General features: G+C 42.8%; 1 protein-coding gene across 1 annotated transcript in view; it reads left to right on the top strand.

Annotated features, from left to right (window-relative positions):
* Positions 1-24707, top strand: part of LOC126519170 (acetylcholinesterase-like) — a 42558-nt gene that overhangs the window by 1758 nt on the left and 16093 nt on the right. Inside the window, exon 2 of the mRNA XM_050168784.2 lies at positions 20258-20543. Within this exon, the coding sequence (XP_050024741.1) occupies positions 20277-20543 (267 nt within the window). The 5' untranslated portion in view covers positions 20258-20276. The remainder of the gene's footprint in view (positions 1-20257; positions 20544-24707) is intronic.

Genomic DNA, 24707 nt, shown 5'->3' with positions numbered 1-24707 from the left:
TCTTGAAAAACTAGGGCAACTTTTTTGTGACATGTACCGAAACTTTGCACTGTGTTGGTTGCTTATGTGCTCTGAAAACATTTATTGATAGTCCTTTCTCGCAATTCCTATGTGTCATACACTGCATTTAGTTGTTTTCCCCCACTATCCTAGGTAAAATATGCGGGCACGGTGTTTAGATTTATTCAAAGTATGAAGCGATGTTCGTAGTGACGAGCGAAATATGTTTTTTCTGTGTTTATTCATTACAGCTTTGTAGAAAGTTGCACAATGAAGTGCTGCAGAGTATCATATTGCTGCTAATCTAAATCTTTCCCAGACTTTTGAAATAACAGCACAAGAGAGCGTTGACATTCCGCGAAAATAGAGCAAATTTTAAACGCAATGCATTGCGAAACTTTCACTTTCCTGCTTTAAATGGAACTGTTTCAGATAATTAAGTAATCCCCGTTTCTACATCTGTTTTCGTGCATCATCCGAGATTCGTAGTTCGTTTCTCTGGTGTAGACGGTGAGCTAAACAAGGCAATTTGTTTATATCGGGAGATAAATACGGGCATGGTATGGGCAAAGTGTAGGCAATGCTCCAAGTGTGTTGGTTAAATGCGCATTTTCTAGTATAGTACACATACAAGTGCTCCATAACGTAAATAGTCTGTTTTACAAGGTGTGTAAAACTTATACGGCTGCACTCACATAATTACAACTACAACTGACGTCAAATTTTGCGAACAGAAGGGAACAATCCGCCGAGTTCATGTGCGATGGTAAATGCGTGTTGATAAAGTGCAGCGTAAGAATTGTAAGCTAGTGTTCGAAGGTATCACGCTACTGCTATTAGTTATGTTTCCCGTTGTCCCAAGAGAACTCTGCTTTGCACATATTTTATATTTTGAAGGAATAGGCAGCATTTTAAGTGTTAAAGTTTCTGGCTTACTTAGAAGAGTTAAGATTAATTGTTGAACCCTCATCTCTTTTTTTTTTTTACTTTTTCGTGCGCGATATATTTCACCTGGTACCCTCACTGAAATAAAAGAGACAGATTTATTTTATTTGGCGACTGCAAAGACAAGTGTGCAATAGAAGTCGGTGGTAACTCCGTTAGACAGGATACCAGTAAGCTATCGCAGGAGACGAAAGATCTGATCGAGAAACGCCAATGTATGAAAACCTCTAGCCCTACAGCTAGAATAGAACTTGCAGAACTTTCGAAGTTAATCAACAAGCGTGAGACAGCTGACATAAGGCAGTATAATATGGATAGAATTGAACATGCTCTCAGGAACGGAGGAAGCCTAAAAGCAGTGAAGAAGAAACTAGTAATTGGCAAGAATCAGATGTATGCGTTAAGAGACAAATCCGGCAATATCATTACTAATATGGATGAGATAGTTAAAGTGACTGAGGAGTTCTATAGAGATTTATACGGTACCAGTGGAACCCACGACGATACTGGAAGAGAGAATAATCTAGAGGAATTCAATATCCCACAGGTAACGCCGGAAGAAGTAAATAAAGCCTTGGGAGCTATGCAAAGGGAAAAGGCAGCTGGGGAGGATCAGGTAACAGCAGATTTATTGAAGGATGGTGGGCAGGTTATTCTAGAGAAACTGGCCACCCTGTATACGCAATGCCTCATGACCTGGAGCGTACACGAATCTTGGAAGAACGCTTTCATTATCCTAATCCATACGAAACGGGACACCAAAGACTTGAAAAATTATAGACCGAACAGCTTACTGTCAGTTGCCTACAAACTATTTACTAAGGTAATCGCAAATAGAATCAGAAACACCTTAGACTTCTGTCAAGCAAAGGAGCAGGCAGGATTCCGTAAAGGCTACTCAACAATAGACCATATCCGCAATATCAATCAGGTGACAGAGAAATGTGCGGAATATAACCAATCTTTAAATATAGCTTTCATTGATTACGAGAAAGCGTTTGATTCTGTCGAAACCTCAACAGTCATGGAGGCGTTACGGAATCAGGGTGTAGACGAGCCGTATGTAAAAATACTGAAAGATATCTATAGCGGCTCCACAGCCATCGTAGTCCTCCATAAAGAAAGCAACAAAGTCCCAATAAAGAAAGGCATCAGGCAGGGAGATACGATCTCTCCAATGCTATTCACAGCGTATTTACAGGAGGTATTCAGAGGCCTGGATTGGGAAGAATTTGGGATCAAAGTTAATGGAGAATACCTTAGTAACTTGTGATTCGCTGATGATATTGCTATGCTTAGTAACTCAGGGGACCAATTGCAATGCATGCTCACTGACCTGGAGAGGCAAAGCAGAAGAGTGGGTCTAAATATTAATATGCAGAAAACTAAAGTAATGTTTAACCGTCTCGGAAGAGAACAGCAATTTAGAATATATAGCGAGGCACTGGAAGTTGTAAGGGAATACATCTACTTAGGGCAGGTAGTGACGGCGGATCCGGATCATGAGACGGAAATAATCAGAAGGATAAGAATGGGCTGGGGTGCGTTCGGCAGGCATTCTCAGATCATGAACAGCAGGTTGGCATTATCCCTCAAGAGAAAAGTATATAATAGCTGTGTCTAACCTGTACTCACCTACGGGGCAGAAACCTGGAAGATTACGTGAAAGGTTCTACTTAAATTGAGGACGACGCAACGAGCTATGGAAATAAGAATGATGGGTGTAACGTTAAGGGATAAGAAAAGAGCGGATTGGGTGAGGGAACAAACTCGAGTTAATAATACCTTAGTTGGAATCAAGAAAAAGAAATGGGCATGGGCAGGACATGCAATGAGGAGGGAAGATAACCGTTGGTCATTAAGGGTTACGGACTGGATTCCAAGGGAAAGGAAGCGTAGCAGGGGGCGGCAGAAAGTTAGGTGGGCGGATGAGATTAAGAAGTTTGCAGGGACGACATGGCCACAATTAATGCATGACCGGAGTTGTTGGAGAAGTATGGGAGAGGCCTTTGCCCTGCAGAGGGCGTAACCAGGCTGATGTTGCTGATGCAAAGACAAGTTAATGGGTAAAAGGTAATAGGTACAATTGGTGGGGACAAGGTAATAGATTGCCTTTCGCAATAAATTGCGTATGCAAACACTCTAGAGTGTTATGAGCGCACCTAACGAGCTGGAGAAAATTGAGCCCACTGCATGGCAGAAATATGAAAGCCGCCAAAACAAAATTTAGCGAAAAATGGTGGTACGCTATGGAAATTCTCTGGGGGAAGTGTTGCTGTATCAAACACGGCCTTTGTAAAAAACATTCTTATTCAAGTGTTATAGCGTGTTATATGGCTGCTGTCAGCTATGCTTCCCAGTGTCCCGAAATAGCTATACATTACAAAAGGTTTATATTTTGTTGAAAGCGGACGGGGCAATGGTAACTACAATGTGTGACAAAATTTTTCATACCTCGTCCAGTTAGAAGCGTTGCAAATAATTACTGATAGAAAAGTAGTGAAAAAAGAATAGGAAATTTGTTTCCCTATTTTCAGGCGTCCTAACATGTTCCGACTGGGTTTCAGCGATGCCCTCGGTGAACTAAACCAGACATTTTGTTGATAATTGGCGAAATTCAAGGGCGCGTTATGGGCAAGATGTAGGTAAACTTCAAATACAAGGGATTAATTATGGCATTTGCACTAGATTACGCATGCAAGAGATCCGGAGTTTTATGACAGTGTTTTGCGAACAGAGAATTTATTCCACTACCCTGGGAGAACTGTGAACTCAACGGATATCAAATCTAGCCGAAATTGAGATGGGGGAGAGGCCAAGCAGGTGGTTAGGACACCATGGTGAATATTATGGCGAAGTAACATGCGGGCTGATGAATAATTAGTGGCATAATAAAAATTTACAGCAAGAAGTGCTCCAAAGCAGTACTAGTGGGCAAGGTTTCAAGCCGAACAGTGATATATATACAGGCAACTTCCTAAAGTATGCGATATAGTGAAAAAAAAAAAAACTTAAGCTTTTCGCGCAACTGTTGGAAAGAGAGAGCTTCGCTGGAAATCGGGTTGTAATTCTCCCAAGGTCGCACTCATCTGCTGCCTTGTTTTCTTGTTATTGTTGCAAGTAATTTGTGTTGATTGTACTTCGCTATATATACCATCGATAATTTTACGTAAACTAGCGACACATTTATGCTTTAGACTAAAACATCAAGTACAATTCTTTGTTTAATTGTTAAAGTTGTAGAAAATGCGCATTTTTTTATGTGCGCTGTACTGCTGCTACTGGGCGGCATCCGGGCCCACTGTGATGCACTGACTCCCATTTGTCCACGTATCGTCTTGAGATTTCACATAGTTGCAAGAAATAAAAGCAAATTCAAATAATTTTTCGGGCCTCCATGGTTCAACACATGTCATTGATAAATAGGTCTATGTTTCTTAAAACTAAGTATACCTGACAGACGCATTTTCAGGCTCTTTCACTCACCGTAATATTATATTCAATGATATATATATATATAGAGAGAGAGAGAGAAAGAGAGAGAGAAACAGAGAGAGAGAGAGAGAGAGAGAGATCAGCTCGTTTGCGGATTGCCACCCCACTGGAGCAATCGGTGGTGCGCCACTGCCACTCACAGGAAATCCACGCAGAAGAGTACGGAGAAAAGCGACTCACTGGTGTAAAGGTGGGGAGTGTAGGTAACGTCGAGTCAACACACAGTGAAACGTAACATCGTATGGCGTAGCCTGCCCCCTCGTGACCTCCCGTGTATTTGCTTCGCCAAGTTCGGCGTCCGTGCATGCACGTCGCTCGCATCCAAATATCGATCTCGGCGTACGTATGATTGGCAAGGTAGCTTATGATGGCCACAATGGCACCTTGAGCCATGCCACCTTCAACCAAAGAATCAAGACTGACATCCGGCAAGCTGCCATGACGGCGTGGTGGCCTTTATTCCCTCCGAACGTCAAATTACACCTGTTCCGACGGTTGAACATAGAACGATCGCAAAGGCAATTGAAAAATTCGTACGCGATGGTACTTGATTGTGCACAAAGCCGACCGCCGGAAGCGCGCTGGCCTCGTTTTTGGGTTTCACTCCTGGAGGCTGCCAGCGCTTAGGCGTCGAAGCACAGGGCCACGCAATGGGCCACCTTCCAGAGCGCGGTTGCCGTGTTATTAGTGACACGCAAACATGAAGCTGTGCCGACAACGGGCTCCAAAAAGAGATTGTGTCCCCTCATTTTAGTTGTGTATTATTTCAGCGTCCCTCTGTAATCTGATAGCCGAGTTAACTAAGCTGCTGAAGAAGCAGCCTCTGAGAGGCGTGCGCCCCGGGCTTAATCTTCAGAACAGTAGAATTTTTTTGTCACATCAGAAACTTTCTTTCTGACAAGGCTATATGTGTCTCTTTTTTTTTATTTCTTGTTATATTGTGGCACATGGCAATGTTCCGTTGAGTACAGCGGTTTCTGAACGCCCTGTTTCTGGAGAAATAAAAAGGTACACATGTGCAAAATCCACAGCACGGAGCCCTTAAAAATGTGGTTTGTTTATTAAGACACCCTGACCGACCTAACGGCAAACAATAATGTTATATTAGTACTCGGTGGGCGCTCTGTTCCATCGCAGATGGCTTAGAAAATAGGGCCCGCGCCATAAGCAGGTGCTGCCGGACTAGAATGACCCCTCTCTCCGCCCTTCCCCCGGGCAGCAGCATACGCACATGCAGCATACGGCCCGGTTAGATGTTATCGTCTTTGGACCTCATACGGAACGTCGCGGTGACACCGATGTCCACGACGACCGCAGAGATGCACCTGAAGTGTCCATGTAATTGCTATCCTAATAAACGGTGTGCAACGGCGCGCACAGCAGCAAAACAAGGTGTCAAGTTGTGCAAACTTAGCATTAGGTTATGAGAGCGATGCATGTAAAATAGTACGGAGTTGACAAATTAAGCATGCAAATCACACCTGTGTTTGCTGCTACCAAAATGTTTTCATGCGGGGGACATAGTGGTATTAAATTATCTGTTATTTATCTTTTGAGCCTAGTATTTCAAGGGCAATCACTTTACCAAGAGGTTGCATATCTTTACGTTCCTAGGTTAGCTATGAAGCGTACGTACGCAATACTGGAATTAACTCGTTTTTGTTTAAGGCTGCTGGCCGTCGAATGTACAGTTACAAAACTTAGTAATTGGTAAAGAAATAAAACACAACAGATTTAACTGTTATTATTCCGCACAGAACACTAATGACCCTTCATACGTAAAAATGAGATCATGAAAAGTACTGACAAAATGTTTACATGAATGACCTATTCTCCGAAGAACACAAACACAAATTATGTGCTCACAAAAGCCTATAAAACCACACTGAGTTTCACTGTAAGCTAGGTGTCATGTATGGTAGTAAGTTAAATTTAGTTTCACGGCTGGTCAGGCTCCGCTGCAAGAATATGCTCAGTCAATAAGTGCTAACTTATCCATACGCAAACACGTATACAGGCGCCTCACACACACTTTTAGAGCACAGCTCTTAGGCGCTCGTTCCTACAGCTTGCGTGGGCCTCGGCGTCGGAGTTCTGGTCATATCGACCACATGAATGCGAAAACGTCGACGTACGCTTTTAGCGAAGAAGAAGAGATTGAATGTGCTGACGAGGCTACGTCTTTCACTCTAGTGACATATAAAAAAGGTTCGAGTGTATTCCTGTGGTATTCCTACCATGTGAAGAAATTAAAACGTTCTGGAAAGTAAAGCCAAATGTTGTAGCCTCAGAAGTCGTTGCGATAGCAAAAAATAAAGCAGGTTATTTCCGAGGGAACAAGGGCGTAAGTTTCCCAATCACTGTGAGCTCACTCACCTCAGCCAAGAGTTTGTTATCATGTGTGCAGGTGGCTTGCTTATTAGTGAAGCCATTTATTCCGGAGTGATACATACGAAATGTTGGCAAAATCAGAAATGTATCTCCAGAATACACGGAACGATCAACAGACTATTTAAGAGAGGCAGGAGTGACATAAGATAAGGCTCATTACATAAGATAAGACCCGACATAATATAAGTGACATAACACGCGTTACGTATACGTCAAGAAGTCTAATTTTGCAATTCCGCTATGACCGACGAATTCCAGAGCGAGTGTGTCTTGGCTTTACTAGTTATCAACTCGAGGAATAGCTGGTGCCAGCCAGAGATTTGCTGAGAGACAACTGCCAGAGATTTAGTCACTTAGCAAAAGACATCCGGGGAACAAGGCGCTGCAAAATATGTGCAGAAGGCCACCATCACAAAGACTGGGAGTCTATAAGACAACCTAGGTGCGCTAATTGCAATGGGCTCCACACTGCATCGTTTTCTGGATGCCCGCAGAACAAAGCAGCCTCGCTTGAATATCAACACGACATTATCTATGGTCGCACATAACACCGCGTGATACCGCAACCAAACATGAATATGATCAACCCAAGGCAACCACCTCCGCCACAATCTCCTCAGCATAAAGACATTTCTATGCAATGTGCAAAAATCACAAGGGGACCACAACACCAAGGGCAATGTTTTGAGACCTCACCAAGCCAACATCAATCTCGCCAAGAAGCTCAAGAGGGATCTCATCAGAAGAGCAAGCACATGGCCAACATACGACGGAATACGAGCATACTGCAACCAGTAAGTGTTACGAAAGAGGCTAACTCCTCAGCGTCTATTGCTGAAGTTGTCATACCGGTGTCGTTTTGTGCTTTAAAAGCAAAACTTGACGTGATTCCATGGGCTAATAACCTTCCGGAAGAGAAGGCCGTATTAGCGGTGGAAGAAACGATGTTGTAAAACACTGAGCGAGCCACTGCGCAGGCAGGGCATGAATAATTGTTATCAAAATGTTGCCATATTCCCGTGCTACTCGAATAGTCTTCGCTCTATGTAGGTGGACTTCAGAAAACTGGTGGCTCGGTTCTCCTTTCCATTGTTATGTATTAGAGAGGCCGGTGTAGACCACACTTTATGACTATCCAACTACATTGTTTATACGTCATCTTGATCTTCAGAACTTAGATGAGCGATGATCTGTGTTCGAAGAGACCTGCCGTCAGCGCTAATAAATGCCAGAGCATAAGACATCACAGAATGCGTAACATGTGAACTTCGGTCTGGCCGAGTAAATATCACTATAGTCAGTATTTATCTACAACCTGCTACAAATATTTCACTTTCCTGACTGATGGGCCTCTTTGAGAAATGCACAAAAGGTGTAGTATCTTTCGGACATTTCAATACGCACCACGTCTTGTGGGGAAGCGCCTACTTTGACCGTTGTCGAAATGAGATAGAAAAGGCAATTCAGAAGAGTGAGTTGTGTTTGTCGAATGACGGCTCAGTAACGCTCCTAAGGGGTTTTAATTACTGCAGCTGCCTGGAGCTCACGCTCTGCTCAAACGGTATTGCTTGTGGAGTAACACGGAGAAGAGACATTGAAACATGTGGTAGTGATGATTCTCCTATTCTAATACACTATCCTAGACTGCGATTTTTGACTTTTCGGCACTCTGCAAAGCTAAAAATTCGGCAGGCATTTCCATATCACACTACAAGCCAAGCTGATGCGGTCAGTGATACATATAGTCTATTATCGCGAAGTTTGTTAAGGTTCGTGAAGGTAACGCTGGTGTAGACTCTCAATACGAAACGCTCGGAGCAATTCGCCGCAGAGAGGAAAGAAAATGCCGACGCACAGGTCTTATTAAAAATAACCGAAAATGTAAAAATGTGTATGATCGTATGAGTCGGCCTCTGGAGCGCCTCAATAAAAAGCACTTCTTTCTGCCGTTACGCCTAAATAAAAATTATTGAATTTTCTGTAGTCTTTGAGTGAGTCAGTAACGCACGAACAACCATTGCGAGCTTTAGCTTCAGTCCAGAAAACACAGGAAAGGACCGTTACCAACGAGTTCTGTCTGCTTATTACACGCGGAAGTGCAGCAGTAAACATACCTAAATACCGTAACTGTCTCGAAGAAGTCAAAGCATCGATCAAGTTTTCTGTCAATAGCTATCATCATGACCTAGATCAGCACCATTTCATTAGAAGAGTTAAACAACGTACTTGTATCATGCCGCCAGATGACAGCGGCTGGACCTCACGGGGTGGCATATGTTGCCCCGAAAAACTTGGGTGCTGTGGCACAAAACATTGTTAAAAGTACTAAATGATGCGTGGAAAATTCCTAGAAAATTGCATAAGTGGTTTCGACGCTAAAACCAGGTAAAACTTCTTTATCGTTGGATTCTTTTCCCCCTGTCAGTCAGACAAGTTTCCTATGTAAACTTATGGAAAAGATCATAGACGCTAGGCTTCCGCGGTGGACAGAATGCACCAACGCGCTACCAGTAAATATGGCGTATTTCCGCAGGCACTGGTGTACGATGAAAGCTGCTTTAGATCTTGTTACATACCTAGATCATGAAAGGAACTCTGGAAGAATCACCATTGCAGTATTTCTAGATTCAAGCGTGCATTTCACACAGCCAGCCACACTCACGTACTACATGGGTTAGTTCAATTGGGCATAGTTGGCCGAACGCTGAGATGGATTACGGATTTCTTCAGAGCCAGGAAAATCTATCCGAAATGCTGATGGCGAAAGCACAGAGCATAAAGTGAATCAAGGCGTTCCGCAAGGTAGTTTACTCAGTTCATATTTATTTAACTGTGTTATCACTGAATTACCCCTTATCCTGCCCTCTACTATGAATTATTCACTCTCTGCAGAGGACTAGTGCATATGGCCATCTGGCGCGAGTACTCAAGCCGTTCAGCAAAAGCTACAAGACGGCCTTACAATAATTAATGATTTTTTTTAAAGCAGAGGCATGGTTATTTCACATGCGAAAACTGCTGTACTTTCTTTTGCAAGAAAATGCGGCAAGAGATTCCAGCTCGTGCTAGACTCTCAGCGTCTGCAACTTGTGCGACAACACAAGTTGTTGGGTATTGTCATAGACAGACGGCTATAATAGGCTCTCCAAATAAAAGCATTAGAGGAGACACTCAACTCCCTAATCAACAGTATTCGTCGATTTGCTACAGTGAGAAGGGGTAGTTGAACCTCTTCCTTACTACGCATTGACACGGCGATCATTATACAGAGAATAGCATACTCTTCTCCTGTGCTACATGGAATATCTTGTATTCTAGAGGGAACAATTGAAAGATTGCTGGCCAGAAGCCTGCGCATACGTATTGGCGTTCCACGTGCATCTGCCACTGCATTGGTAATTGCCGAGTCCCGCCAACCAACTTTTCATGCACTAAGTTTACGGAAACTTGTCACTTTTCTTGTTTTGCAACACAATACGCTAATGATCCACTATGCCTCCACGAAGGAACCGCTGCAGGCATACATGATGATAAACGGTGGTGCAAAAACATACTGCCTGCTTACGAATACTGGCTTACTTGTGCAACTGACTCATCGTGGCGACTAGCAATTCCAGAAATAGTCACTAATTCCTCTAGTAGGTCTCAAATGCAGTATGCCTGTAGTCGCGCTAAAGCAATTAACTTTATCACATCTTTACACTAAGCACGTTGAACGCATTCACGTGTATACCGATGGATCATGCTGGAAACAAGGCTCTACATCTGCCTTTCATATACCTGCATACCAAGAGAAAAGAGGTTATAAGCTTTGCCAATTTAGAACGTGCACAACGGCAGAACTTTACAAATACTGTCTGCTTGACGTTACATACGTCAGCAGTCAGAACCACTTAGCTGGCTAATTATGAGTTACTCACAAGCCTCATTGCTGTGCTTAAATGAAATCAGCCTAAGAATAGCAAACAGCACATTGACATGCAAAATACAGAAGACATAACCCCTAACGAAAGATGTACAGCACGATATAACTTTCCAGCGGATTCCAAGTAACTGTAAAATCATAGGAAATGTAACAGCTGATCACATGGCGCGTGCAGCACATCAAGAGAATAAATGATCACTACATACTTCCTCTAGCGGTGATTGATGCGCGATGTATACTGAACAAGCTATGCGGTAAATTGAACCCATATCCGAGAAAGTCTCAGGTACATGCCGTCCTAAACGTAGACAACGTTTCTTGTGATAATTCCAAATTCGCTTGTGCGCCAGAAACAGGGTACGTAAACAGGTCTATTACGCAGCATGAGACTGATGTCAGCAAGAAACAGCAATCAAGAAGCGCTATCGCTTGATACACAAACACACCATCAAACATATAAATTACTGAGACTATTTAATATTCCGGAAGTGGAATGAAATCTGTCTTTAATCTATATCTAAACTATTTTTATTATTCAGTCTACTACCATTACCTTAACCAGAAATATTCGTAATCATTATCCTATCCACGCCAAATCATTCCGAGAAATATTCAAACCTTCATCAGCTGTTTTTTAGTGTCAATTCTTCGAGGGAAAGAGGCGCCTGTATGAAGATCGAATGATCTACTTGTTTCCCATTTTTCGGTAAATGATAACTGAAGAAATTTACGCTAAAACGGCAATAAGCTTGAGCAACTTTTCTGCTCGAAGCTGTTAATTCCCTTTCCATTTGCCATCTTTGACCCCCCTCGTTAGCTAGGTAGGCAGAGCTGCAAGTGAATAATGGCGGCGCCGAGTTGTACTTGTTCTCCAAGCAACCTTTTCATAGTCACTGCAGGAACAACTGCTTGCGGGCTCGGCTTCTGTGGTCAACTGCGATGGTGTCGGCATCTTTCTTGATGGCCCTGATTATGTCTAAGAAACCTTGTCTCCACAGGCTTCATAAGAAAGGATAATTTTGCGAGCTAAGTCTTCTTTTTAAAAAGAACCCGTTCAAGTTGTATTCGTAGCTTTGTGACATTTTCCGTGTGATGCCAGTTTTATTTTATTGCACAAGGTCATACTCATAACCGAACGGTGGCCGTTCTGAATACAGCTTGCAACAAATCACAGGGTTATATATAGAATTAAAGTGCAGCCCATAGCAAAAAGTATGTCGTAGCTTTTGTATCTGGTGCTATTCGAATGAGACATTGCTCTTCCCAAATCACTATACTTATTTCAAGTTATTTCACATGTGGAAATTGCTGTGAGTTATGGAAAAAAGTAGCAAAAATATTGTTGTGTCTGTTTATTTTTTGAATTCTTGCATCGCGGTTGCACACCACGAACCTACTTACACGAAATTCTATGTATGTACTTATGTATGTATGCTTTATTTCCACAAAAACTAAATACAGCTTTGCGGAGGTAAAGTGGGGAGAAAAGCTGCTCGTAGCAGCTTGACCAGCCCCAAATACCCTTAATACAAAAAAGAAGGGAGCAGCAAAGCGGCAATACAGTTTTCGCAAGTACTTACATATTCAAGCACTACAACATATCATGCATACGCATTGCAAATCAGGCGAGGAAAAAAAAGAACAAACAACAAAAGCAAGATGTGAGCAAGCAAGCAAAAACAAAAATCTCACTGCACTTCAAAACCATATAGGCATTGTACAACTCACATATGAGAGAAAAAAATCAAGAATATGAGGAGAACAAGTTGCAATATCAATTTTATTAACAATAAGATCGTTTAATAACCGAGGTAGCCTGGAGCACAGCATTTGTGATCCATAGTTTGTGCGCGATTTTGGTACGTGCCAGTACTCTGGCTTTCTTGTGCTGTATGGAGTTTCGTGTAGTTCTAAGTTAGCCATAGAAGTAATGTAGTTTACGTTCTTTTTCTGTTCATTTTTATACGCAAGCACTAAACGATACATTAAAAAGGCCTGTACTTTCGGTGCGTTAAGTTTATGAAATAAATAAGCTGTAGGGAAATCGTATGGTTTATTACAAATAGCGCGAAGAGCCTTCTTTCGCCGTATGTACAGCCCGTTGATATTTGTGTCAGAAGTGGTAGCCCAGACAGAACAACTATAATTTAAATGCCTGAGAAAAAGTGAATTATATAACAAGCAATTAATAGAGCGAGGAAAAGAGTTCAAGAAAAAAAAATCCAGTGATTTGTGAAAGCTTACTAGCAAGAAAATCTATATGGCTCTGCCCCGTCATGGTATGATCAAAAAATACACCTGGCGATTTTACCGAGTGCAGAAGTTCAATTTTAGAATTGTTCATTAGCAAATCTTCCTCTAGAGAAATGCGCGTGTTCTTAGCGCGAAATAACACCGCCTTAGTTTTTTGCGACTTAATAGTCAAACCGTTGTCAAATGACCATGTGTACAGTTTATTCAAAACTACATTAGCTCTTATAATTAATTTGGCAGGGCGGTTAGATGAAAAGAATAACGTAGTGTCATCAGAATAGATTACGTAATGCGTATCAACATCAATGTTTACTAAATCGTTAATAAAGATATTAAAGAGGAGGGGCCATAAAATATTGCCCTGGGGTACACCTACATTGACGACCGAACTTCAGATTTAAAGCTATTTACTTGTACACACTGCTTTCTATGACCAAGATACGACCTAATCAAGTCAAGTGCATTTCCGCGTATACCGTAGTGGTTTAACTTACTAAGCAAGAGACCATGATTTATAGAATCGAAAGCTTTTGAAAAATCGACAAATACTCCCACTGTTAGCAAACGTTCTTCAAAATTATTTAGAATAAGTTCTCTCTGTTCAAGCAAAGCTAGCTGTGTTGACATATCTTTCCGGAAAGCGTGCTGATGCCTAGTTATCAAGTTGTGCTTGTCCAGAAAGTCTGATATTCTGCAAAAAAAATTTTTTCCCAAGCACTTCGAAAATATAGGGAGAATAGACACAGGTCTATAGTTATATAGGTAAGGCAGTTTTGTCACCTTTCTTGAACAATGCAACTACTTTTACTATCTGCATTTTATAGGGGAATACACCGGTAGAAAGGCAGATATTATAAACATGGGCTAGTACAGGAGCGATTATATCTATTACAAATTTCACAAGCTTAATTTTAACGTTATCAGCATCGCAGGAATTGCTATTGTTTAGTGCGGAGAACAGTAAAATTACTTCTGAAGTGTTTGTGGGACGCAAAAGAATTGAATGCACACAGTTCGTTGTAAGAAAACGGCAGGCGTTTTCATTCACATTGCGTTTAGGTAGATTAGTGAAATAATTATTAAAACAGTCGACCAACTTCTCGTCAGGTATGTCCGCTCCATCGGAAATTATACGCAACCCTGCCGCTGAATTGGGCACTTTATTCAGCAAAGAATTAAGCCAATGTCATATCTTATTGCTGTCATGGCTGCAAGATGCGAAGGATTGCTTATAAAATGTAGTTTTCGCAGCGCGTAATTCCTTAGTTAAGCCATTTCGAAATTATTTAAACACTCTTAAATCATCAGGATCCCGAGATGTGATGAATTTATTGAATAACCTAGCCTTTTCTTTTATCTTTTTGAATAATTGAATAGTTACCCAGGGTCTACGTATCCTTGGTGGATTGGATACATTAGGAACGGAAGGAAAATGGTTAACATAATAAGAAATGAACGTTTCCAGAAAAGCACCGTAAGCGCGATCAGCACTTGTTGCAGCAACAACACTGTCCCACACTACGTGAAGTAAGTCATCGCGAAAACACACTAGCCGTTCTTCAGTTATAATTTGCGATGAGCAAACTCGTTCTGGTGATCTTTTATCTTTCCGTTTGACAGTGAGGAATACCGCCATGTGATCACTCAAGCTGTATGAAATAATGCCACATTGAACTCTGTTTGATCCGTAGTTAGTAATAAACAAGTCCAGGCATGTGGACGTATCGCAGGTAATTCTGGTAGAAGTATCGATAACATTGTAACACCCATACGTTTTTAAAAGCAATTCAAAATCACGTGTGATATTGCAGTCAACCAGCATGCATTGCCACCACAAATAAGTTTATACTGTAATTCAACAATGTATTTTCATAATTTCTCAAAAAAGAGAAAAAAGCCTTGGAGATTACCTCGCGGTGGTCTGTAGACAACAGATAAACAGTGCGTGCATGTAACACTGACAATACCTCGTAGTCATCGTTAACACAAGAAAATTCTTGAACACAGTTGACATTAAATGAATCGCACACAATTAGGCTAACGCCACCACCGCGCGACTTCATTCTTGATCTTGCAAAGCGCTCGTACTTTGGCGGACACCAGGGGACCGTACAATCACTGTACCACGTTTCAGAAAGCATTATGAAATGAAAACGGAAGTTTAGGCCGCTGAAAAAAATGTCAAGTTCATTCTTTTTATTTTTCACTGACTGGCAGTTGATATGTATGCATCTAATCAATCCACCGTTCTGGGAGCTTGCATTATCATGAAGATCCGACGAACACATTAGACAGCTTTAGCAGAGCGTTTGCTTGCGCTCCGCTCCGCACACGTTTCACGCGCACCGGTGGCTGCACAGAATGCATTGATTTCGCTTATCTAACAAGCGCGTCTCCCAGAGATGCCACTGACGTGCTCTCAGCTTGGCGGTAAAACGATTACGAAAGCAACTACACGCTCCCTGACGCACCGCTAAATCAGGTTCCTAGCGGAACGTGGTCAGCGTCCCACGTTCCGCTGCCGCTATGTGTGCTGTGCGCACGCGCGTCAGTGTTCCCGGTAGCGCTTTGCTGAGCGGCTGCGTGCCAATTGTTGTGATAGGCCGGTCTGAGCGGAGCGTACCGTAAACGCTCTGCTAAAGCTATTTTGTTCGAGTGTCCCAACATCATCATTTTAACTACAACTTACTTTCGCTCCTATGCTCAAAAAACGATCTTATCCAGATCTGCAGACGACTTTATCAAGTGTGCGCGATCGCCCTCACTCTTCCTTAGAAACACTTTTCCAGCGCGGTGTCATGCAAAGCAGAAATTATTTACACGCGCCCATTCTTTCGCAGCTCTTAGGAGCATTCGATTCTGCGCAGTCAGGTTTTCCGTAATAAACATTCCATGCTGGGCACCTGAAAAAACCCCGTTTTGTTCAGCCACTGTTCCCTTGTTGACTGGTTGGAAAAGCGTATGATAATGCCGGGACGCCTGTCGCCTTCGGTATGAAGCCGGTGAATCGAGGTAACCGTTTGTTCAGTCAAAGGGGCAAGTTGCAGTTTTGATGCAATGACATTCATTTTATCTATAAGATACTCGTTGTTGTCTTGATTAACACTGTGAACCTCAATATTTAGTTTTCTGCTGTGGTACTCAAGTTCATTTATCTAGGAGCACACTGAAAGCAATTCTGCGCTCATGTTTTGTTCCTCTAGTTTGCAAACTTTGTTCTGAGCGCCTTTAGTTCATTGTCATGCTTCGCAACGGCCTCAAGAATTTTGCCATATTTGGTTGATAACAGACTCACCGATTCCTCAATATCGTTTACCGTTTGCTTGAGGGGCAGTAATTCATCAAGTTTCCGGCTTATCTCGACCACCATAGTGGCTATTTTGCCATCAGTTTCCTTTGACACAGACGAGCTCTGTCCTACTTGGTCCCCACGCCATGAAGAGCAACGCCAAGGTTTCCTATAGTCTTTCCCTTTACACCGCTACGTGCTCTCAGAAACTCCGGAGCATGCAGTTCCAATATGATAATAGGCTGAACACTCGGAGCATTCCATGAATTTGTCATCGTCCTTAAAGGCACTGTGACACTTGCCACACTCTGATTCACCTGAAGGACACAGGACGACAAATAGCAACCAGTGATTATATAAATACAGGAAAATAAGGCACTACTTTCAATCACAGAGATTGTTGAATGGCAGCAGCAACAAGACAAAGTACGACCGAACGTGTACAGAATTAACAGAAAGAGACCATGTGTAAGAAGCACAAACCTGTAAAAGGTTGCAGAGCCACGTTAGATTGCCGTCTGTATTCCACTGCCGCTGCTGCCAAATGACCAGGAGAACACAGCGCAATCCATATAAGTAGTAGCGACCCTTGTGACCTATCCGCAGGATGCGCGTGATTCACGGTGAAGGATAAGCCAGGCGCCAAGTAGATGAACCAGTCTTTAGGCACGAGGAGTAGCAGATTATCTAGCGCATGCTCTTTCCATCCAAGTGGTCCGGCAATCCTGTCTTCAGATCAAAAAGATGGCCCCAAGCCAGTAGGCGCGCAGCAGAGAAAAATCTGTAAAATGTTGCAGAGCCACGTTAGATTGCCGTCTGTATTCCGCTGCCGCTGCTACCAAAATGCTTAAATGCTGCCAATGTGCTTGAATATATTGCAGATAGAAGTACGATTATGCAATTTTCATAATGGTGTCCTACTTGTATTATTGGTGACTATGGCTGCTTCAAATAGTTTTTTTTTTCAGTAAGGTACAAACTGTTTTAAAATTAAATTGCGTTGCAGCAAGGGCGTGCAATCTAGAACATCAAGCAAGAATGTCATGTTGTGGCCACTATTCAGATGTTTAGCTGAGGGTGCAGATACAGTGGATAATGCATGGCAAATATCGTGAACACTCCTATGGCTTAACCAGTGGGTTCACTCTTCCAGCCATTAAATCAGGAAATGCGGACACATTATATGTTGAAACTGGTTTCGTGAAGAGTTGCAGGCTTCCCGAACTTCTTCTCCAGTTGTGAGAGCTATCTCCACTACAAGACTTAATGATGAGGTTAAAAAAATTATTTCAACATTTTCTAGCAACTACGAGGCTGCTTGAGCTCCTAGCTTGCCTTGTGTGAATCTACTGTGCCACAGTACTTGCTTTGCCCCAGCACCAGTCGCCTTACAATGCAATGGGTTCAGAGCCCTTACCCTCAGTTTTTCTCCTTTGGAAACGGTTACAGAGTGTTCAGCTGGGTTCGAGAAAGGGGACACAAGATACTTCCTGCACCACTGATCTCTGCTATGTTTAGCCAGCGGAAATTTTAGGCGGCATAAATGTATTGTCATAGAGCGGCTTGTCCCGAAAGCAGGATGCATGCTCGACTTACAAATTCATGCGGTCATATAAGATTGCTGCCGTAAACATTATTTTTCGTGGTTTTCTGTATTTCAGGAGATCTGTTCTTTATATGTCTGGAAAGATCTCTCACCATAATCTGTACCCGTATACTATAGTTTTTTCTTACATGAAGTGTTTTCTCATTCACCAGTGTTTTCAGCACGCTCCACTCATTCTAGAGAAGCTGTCGGCACTCTGATGGAAAGTTCTGGACGTCACTCCGGCCTACTTCCGTATTTTACAGCACAACAGGCAGGCATTTAAGAGGAAGGAAAACCGCACTCCCGTGAAAGCGAAGTGCCACTGCAAAATTGCAAGGAGCCAACTTCCGGTTCCAGGCTAGGTTCAGTCAAGGGCACTCGATTCGCTATCCAGCCCTTATAGTAGAGATCACTGGTGCGCACCCTCTTATACTGGCTTTGCTTTTCATAGTCACAACAGTGGCAAGACTTCCCACGTTCCTTGACTCGACCTGTGACATGGCAACGGAAAGCCACTTCACTGTGTTGATTCTATGGCTTTAGTTATCTAAGTGAACTGAGTGCACATTCTAGTAAATACTTAAAAAAATGTCGAGACATGTTTACTACATTTACAAGACGGGCTAGTTGGCTCGTAAGAATGTGAAACACGTTACCAGCTCTCTGGTAGGATGCAAGCACACAAGCATATATTGGAAAGCTGGACTCCAATTGAGACTAACCTGGCACAGGGCCAGTAGGCAAGTATGGTTCCTGTAGGGCCTAGCCTTCTGCCAAGCAAAAGGTAAGATTGTTTATGGTGCATTTCTACTTATTCTGAGCTATTAAACTGCACAATACATGTTCTAAGTTTACACATGGTTGGCTTTTCAATGGCGCTTTGGTTTGTTTTCTCCCTAAACATGCAGTAATCCTTTGTATCCATATTCCGAAAAAAACATGATCTGAATATGTGGTGTGCCGTACTCTGGGCTGCGGCTTAACTTTGACCACCTGGGGTGCTTTACCGTGCACCTAATTCTAAGTAAACGAGTGTTTTTAGCATGAAAGTGCTTTGCGTTTCGCCACAATCCAAAGGCAGTACAGCCTCCTGATCAAATGCTTGACCTTGAGGTTAGCAGCACATGGTTTATGTCACATGGTTTATGTTGAAACCACAATAATTTTCGTACTCCTGCACGGAAACGACAAAACCTGTTCGACCTAGGCCGATCATGAAGGCGGTAAATTTCTCATAGCTTTTACGTAGCGTTAGGTATTACGAGGAAAGGACTGGAGGATGTGGGCCGATCGCGAAGTTGCGCTTCCATGTAACACATCGTCTCAAAGCCCTCGCTGCCTAGAGAAATGAATATGAGTAAGTGACATGTGACGAACGCGCGAAATGTGTCAAAGAGCCATTTGGCTTCAGGTCGATAAAGGTATGCGTGTGACGGTGACCTATTCGTTAGAGCAATGCGTTGCAGTGGTGGAAGTGAGAGGCTTAATTGCACCTTCGGACTTGCATATCGTTTAATGAAAGAGGCCTGGAACTAAACGAGTAATGAACCTACCTACCTACTGCAAAGAGCTAGGAATAAGTGAAAAAAGTACTTCGCTTTGACGTAACACTGCAGGGTAACGGGATGGCGGCCCGCATAGTGTGCCGTTGACCCTAAATTTATTCTGAAAGGCAAACGTGCAGTGATGAGCGAAGTTGCGGCCGCGTCCCGGTTGGTGAAGAAAGCGCGTTGTATTGGCGGCTCACGACTCAAGCCATAGGCCCACGCATGACGCTAATGATGATCGCACATTTCGTAAAACACGGTGGTGAAAATGATAAGATAAACGGCGCCTCTAACTAGCCGCACTGACCATGACAAGAGGCTTGGTGAGTCAGTATTGTCTTAAACTGATCAGGTCGTGTGGCAACGTAACCCGTAAGTTGCCGCACCAGCCTACCCTATAGTGCCACCGGTGTTAACAGCGCTTACTCGCATCTAAATTTTATAAATAAGGAAGGAGTACACTGTATCGCAACGAACCAAAACACAAATAAGAAGGTTCTGAGAACTTTTGTTCCACGAAAACTGCCCAAGTACTCGAAAATGCGTGCCACATGAGATCCATGACGTCTCGTTGACGTGTCAGGGCCGAGCTTTCCCCGTAACATTCTGCAAGTGCGGCGTTTCGCATGCAGTCTCTCGACTAGCATTCAACTTTGCTCGGCCAAATGAATACTAGAAATTTGAAAGGACAATTTACAAGCCTAACCTGACCAAGTGTCGCTCTCAGAGTCCCTTTAAGCATTAGGCAATCGATCAGCCAGTGTAACAAATGATTATTCTGTTTATTCGCGTAATTCCTTTTCACGAAAACTTTGAACGTGCAGGTAAGCTGAGTGGAGAGCAATGGCGTTCAAAGCAGCGTTGTTGGCGCTCCTTGCCCTCACTGCCCTTCTGAGTGCCACGGCTGAAGACATGCACGTCGAGAGGCAGACAACGGAGGGCCGTGTTCGCGGCAAGATTGTGCGCAGCCTTGGCAAGAGTGTGGAGGAGTACCGCGGCATTCCTTTCGCCGAGCCTCCCGTGGGCAAGCTCAGGTTCCGTCCTCCACAGCCAAAGGCACCATGGGAAGGAACGTTAGATGCCACTGCAGGATCTACAGCTTGCCCTCAGGTACGTATATAAATGAAAGCGATAGCGTGCAAAAGGGGCATGTTGTTTAACATCCATGGAGGAAAGCCCAAACCGACAAATGGGGCAACCGCCTAATATTCCATTCCGTGGGAGCTCAACAGTTGTAGAGCAAGGTACCTCGCTTGAGCCACGTTCCAACAAGCAGTTTTGACTGCCTCAGGGCAGCAACTGCTACCTTTAGCGTTTACCTGCGCCTAGCTCACGGCGAGAATGGGGTAGGAGGAAGAGAACAGGCTAGTCCGGCACCGGCTATGGTGCTCTCCTATTGAGGATGGTGGGGAGTGAACTACGCCTACGTCAGCGCCAAGAAAAGCAGTTGCACCTCTGAAGTTTTTTTTTTTTTTTCAATATATTGCAAACCTTTACCGTTCAAGCAGGAGTGCCACACAGTATAGGCTATACAGTTACAATGGTGTTGCATACACAAAGAGACGAACACACTCCAAGTTTAGAAACAATTAAATGCTGAGTACACTGTAAACAACAGTGTGAACGAAACAGTGTTCAGCTCACATGCCAGAGCCCACAAAGCCAACACGAAGCGGGAGAAAAAAATAACAGTTTATAATAAGCCATGTAGTTCTACTCGTTACCTTGTGCTTTAACAACGTACTAATATACTATTTACAAGAAATAAATTTCTTTGATTTCTTGAGCAAACGTTTCTATCGTTTAACATTTCACCGCTGATGAAGGTATGCTATAGATTGTGGAAAAAACAGTTTCTGTGAACGTTGCTGTGACATTTAGGTAGCCGCATTGTCTTGCGGTCTGTTCTTGAGGAGTGCCTGAGCGGTTCAGGCGGATGCTCCATTCAGTATATTTTATATTGCTCATGATAGAGAGGATACAAAAATTTAAGTTTGCAAGTTATTCTACGTTGATCAAGACAATAAAATTCTGCTTTCTTACGCAGAGCGGTAACACTGGTACACTTCGAATAGTCTGAAAAGACAAATCGAAGTGCAAAATTTTGAAGCGATTTTGAAGCGCATCCCAGAAGAACGGCTTTCCGTCGACTTTCAGATTGTCATAACTTAGTGTCACTTTTAAGCCTTGTGTCCTCTCTTGTTTTTTCCAGAATGCCAAAGTTTCCTTTTTGTATCGCGCACTGTTCTAGAAAAATCCTCTGAAATAGCAATTTTCTTTCCTTTGAGTTTGCTGCAGCACGGAAAAATTCTCGTATTTTCTGCAAATCCATGCAGTCGAAAGATAACCGGGCAAGGACCTTGTCTGTAGTGTCCCCCCCCCCCCCCCCACTTGGTGAAACCTCTCTTACGATTTCAATTCTATGACTAATACCTTTTGAAATACATCCTTTTTAATTCTGGCTTCCAGTGTTTTCCAAACATCGTCTGTTTCTTCACGGATGCCGTAAATTATGAGGTTGATTACGAGGCTCCTATTTTCCAAATCGTTAACTTTAGCCGACAGCACAGGAAGTTGGTCGTTCGTGTTACTACAGGTTTGTTCGCAAACCGCCACTTGTTTTCTAGAGTTTGCCGGGGACATCTTTTCCTTTCTATAGAAGCAACCCGTTCTTGAACGTTGACCACCGCAGATTGAATCCGTTTCAAGTTAGAAGTCAGTTCTTTTAAACATTTTGAAGTTGTTTGATCTTTCAAAATCTTTTTTCAGGAGGTCGCTTGTCGACCGGAATTCAGATTCCGAGTCTGAAGTTGGCCCTGGACTGATTTCTATGTCGCCGGCAGTTAGTAACCGCAATTTGATGAGACCAACACAACCCTTCATAGTTTCAAGAAGAAAACATGGACTTGGCACCACCGTCAAGGTTCGGGAACTGTGTAGAGTGGAATAAGTGTGTTGCCCTGCAAGCTGGATAACGAAGAACAGGCGGATTAGCATTCGTTACTTTCCGGTGCAACAAAGTCCACTGAAGCACCTGCCTGCGCTCCCGGCATCTATACGGTCGAAGTAGGGGTCTTCCGTTGACGTCAAGGGGTTGTTGAACCGGGGTTTGCGCAATGTGTCTGCATGTTGACGGGCGGTGGTAGCTTCGTTCTCTGCATGGCGCATTGGTGCAGCCCAGAAATCTGAAGGTAGAAATGCAGCCAGGCATGATCACCGGCCGCAGCGATATGCCCGAAAGGGCACAACGCGACCTGGTTGACCTGGAAGTAATCAAGTCCTTGGTCGCAATGGTTGATCCATCAACATTAATTGTTCAACAAACTCTAGATCACTTCGAGCTTGTACCTCTCGGTAAGCTGCTGTTTTGCTTGGATTCCGTAAGAGTAAAATTCCCGTAAACTATTAAATTCCTAATTCAGGCGAAATGCGCACAGCAGGCTTTTCAGACTTTGCGGAGCCACAGCGTTGACGCAGTTTTTTTTTGCGAACAGTTGTATTAACTATTTCAATTGTCTCTTATTAGACAACACACTTTAATATTTTCACCCAAGACAGTGTGTCCCTATATTTGTAGGTTTAAACTCAGGATGATAGTTTCTTCTCCCAGAACATCAGTAAAAGAAGCGTCAAACGCTTGTAAACGTAGCATTATTGACACAGGCTTAGTTAACTTTGCGTGGGCATCAGCCATGGCAAAAGAGCAACAAATTATAGGTTTGTTAACCTATATTACCAGAGGATCTCCAGGCTTGTCTGAACTACTTTGTTTAGAGAAACGTTACATCATGAAAGCGCATGCCAATCATTAACTTTTTATATTATAGGGTGTTAGAGTAACAAGCCCTATATGTCGCGAATCTGGCATACCTTCTCCGGAAAATTGATTAAAAGCGCTTCACACCAGACACAGGAGAAGACACTGACGCCATTAATTTTCGTACTTTATGGGCTTTCTTCTGAGCCAAGCAAAAATACCCTTGTAACTGATAACGTCAAGGAAAGCACTTCTTTCGGTGCTGCTGAACACAACCTGCAACGTTCCCAATGAAGCTAACGCGTTGAAACGACCATATACAGTTTTCAAGAATACATTTAGCTACCTTGAAAAGTAATCACTCTTTAGAACTTTGTCTGTGTGACTCCGCACCACAACAAACAATATACTGTTGCTCTAATATGGATAACCTGGCTAATGGGCTAACATTTATCATGATAACTTTTATAGCGCAACGAAAAGACAGGAATCCACACGACAGGCATTTTACTAAAAATGAAAGAAACATCACATATATGCGCGTAGAAATCAGCGCGCATGCCCGCCAAAGCAAGGGATAAAAATAAGAACGATACACAGGCACTTATATGTTAAAAACCTGAAAGCAAATCACAAATTCGACGTGTACCAACACTCGAGAAATACAAATGCCTTATTTTGCAGGATGACAGAAGTATGGCTGACATAAGCATCGCCTTTTTTTTTCATATGGACCGCCTCAGATTATTCTCGTGTAAGCTGGGTAAAGCGTTTATAAAACTATCTGTCACACTGGAGACGGCAAGGGACCCGCACCCTTAGCAATGTGCGATGGCCCAGATTATTTTTGTGACGTTTGATGCTCTCTCATATGTACGGAGATACGGTGACCAGATTGGCCTACATAAACGTTGCAACAGCTAAAAGGCACCGTATAGATTTTGCATGAAATATGTTGCACAAATTTATCGCTGCGTGTAGCGGTAAAATTAGGAAATTTTCTATAAACACAGGAGAAAATATGTTGAAGTTTATTCTTAGCAGAAAATAGGCGTTAATATTACGTCCAGAACCTACGCGCTTAAGTTTATGAGTTAACCTGTGTAGGTACGGAATAACGGCTAATTCCGTTTCACGATAATTTCTACGACTGCGCGCCTTTCAATTCTTTAGTAAATTTACCACATACTGATGCGACAACACTCTGCAGATAGCTAGCCTGCTCTATCTTGTCAAACTGTCATTGTAGGTAAGTTTTAGTGGGAAATTGCACCATTGTTTCTAAGCAGAACCATCCCTGGCATGAAAGATTCATATTTTTAGCAGTTTAAAGTGCACTCTCCTGTAAAGAATGAGACGATTAACAAATCTGAGTAGTTGATATAGACAGACATGATCCTGGTTAATGATGTATCTTGGTTCGAAGAACTGCAATTAATAACCATAGGACAATTAAAACAGCAGTTTAACTTTATGTCATCTGCTTCAATTTTTTTTCAAATGATTGCGACATCGCG

The sequence above is a fragment of the Dermacentor andersoni genome, chromosome 10, assembly GCF_023375885.2.
Source record: "Dermacentor andersoni chromosome 10, qqDerAnde1_hic_scaffold, whole genome shotgun sequence".
NCBI lineage: Eukaryota > Metazoa > Arthropoda > Arachnida > Ixodida > Ixodidae > Dermacentor > Dermacentor andersoni.
This window is presented reverse-complemented; position numbering and strand designations above follow the sequence as displayed.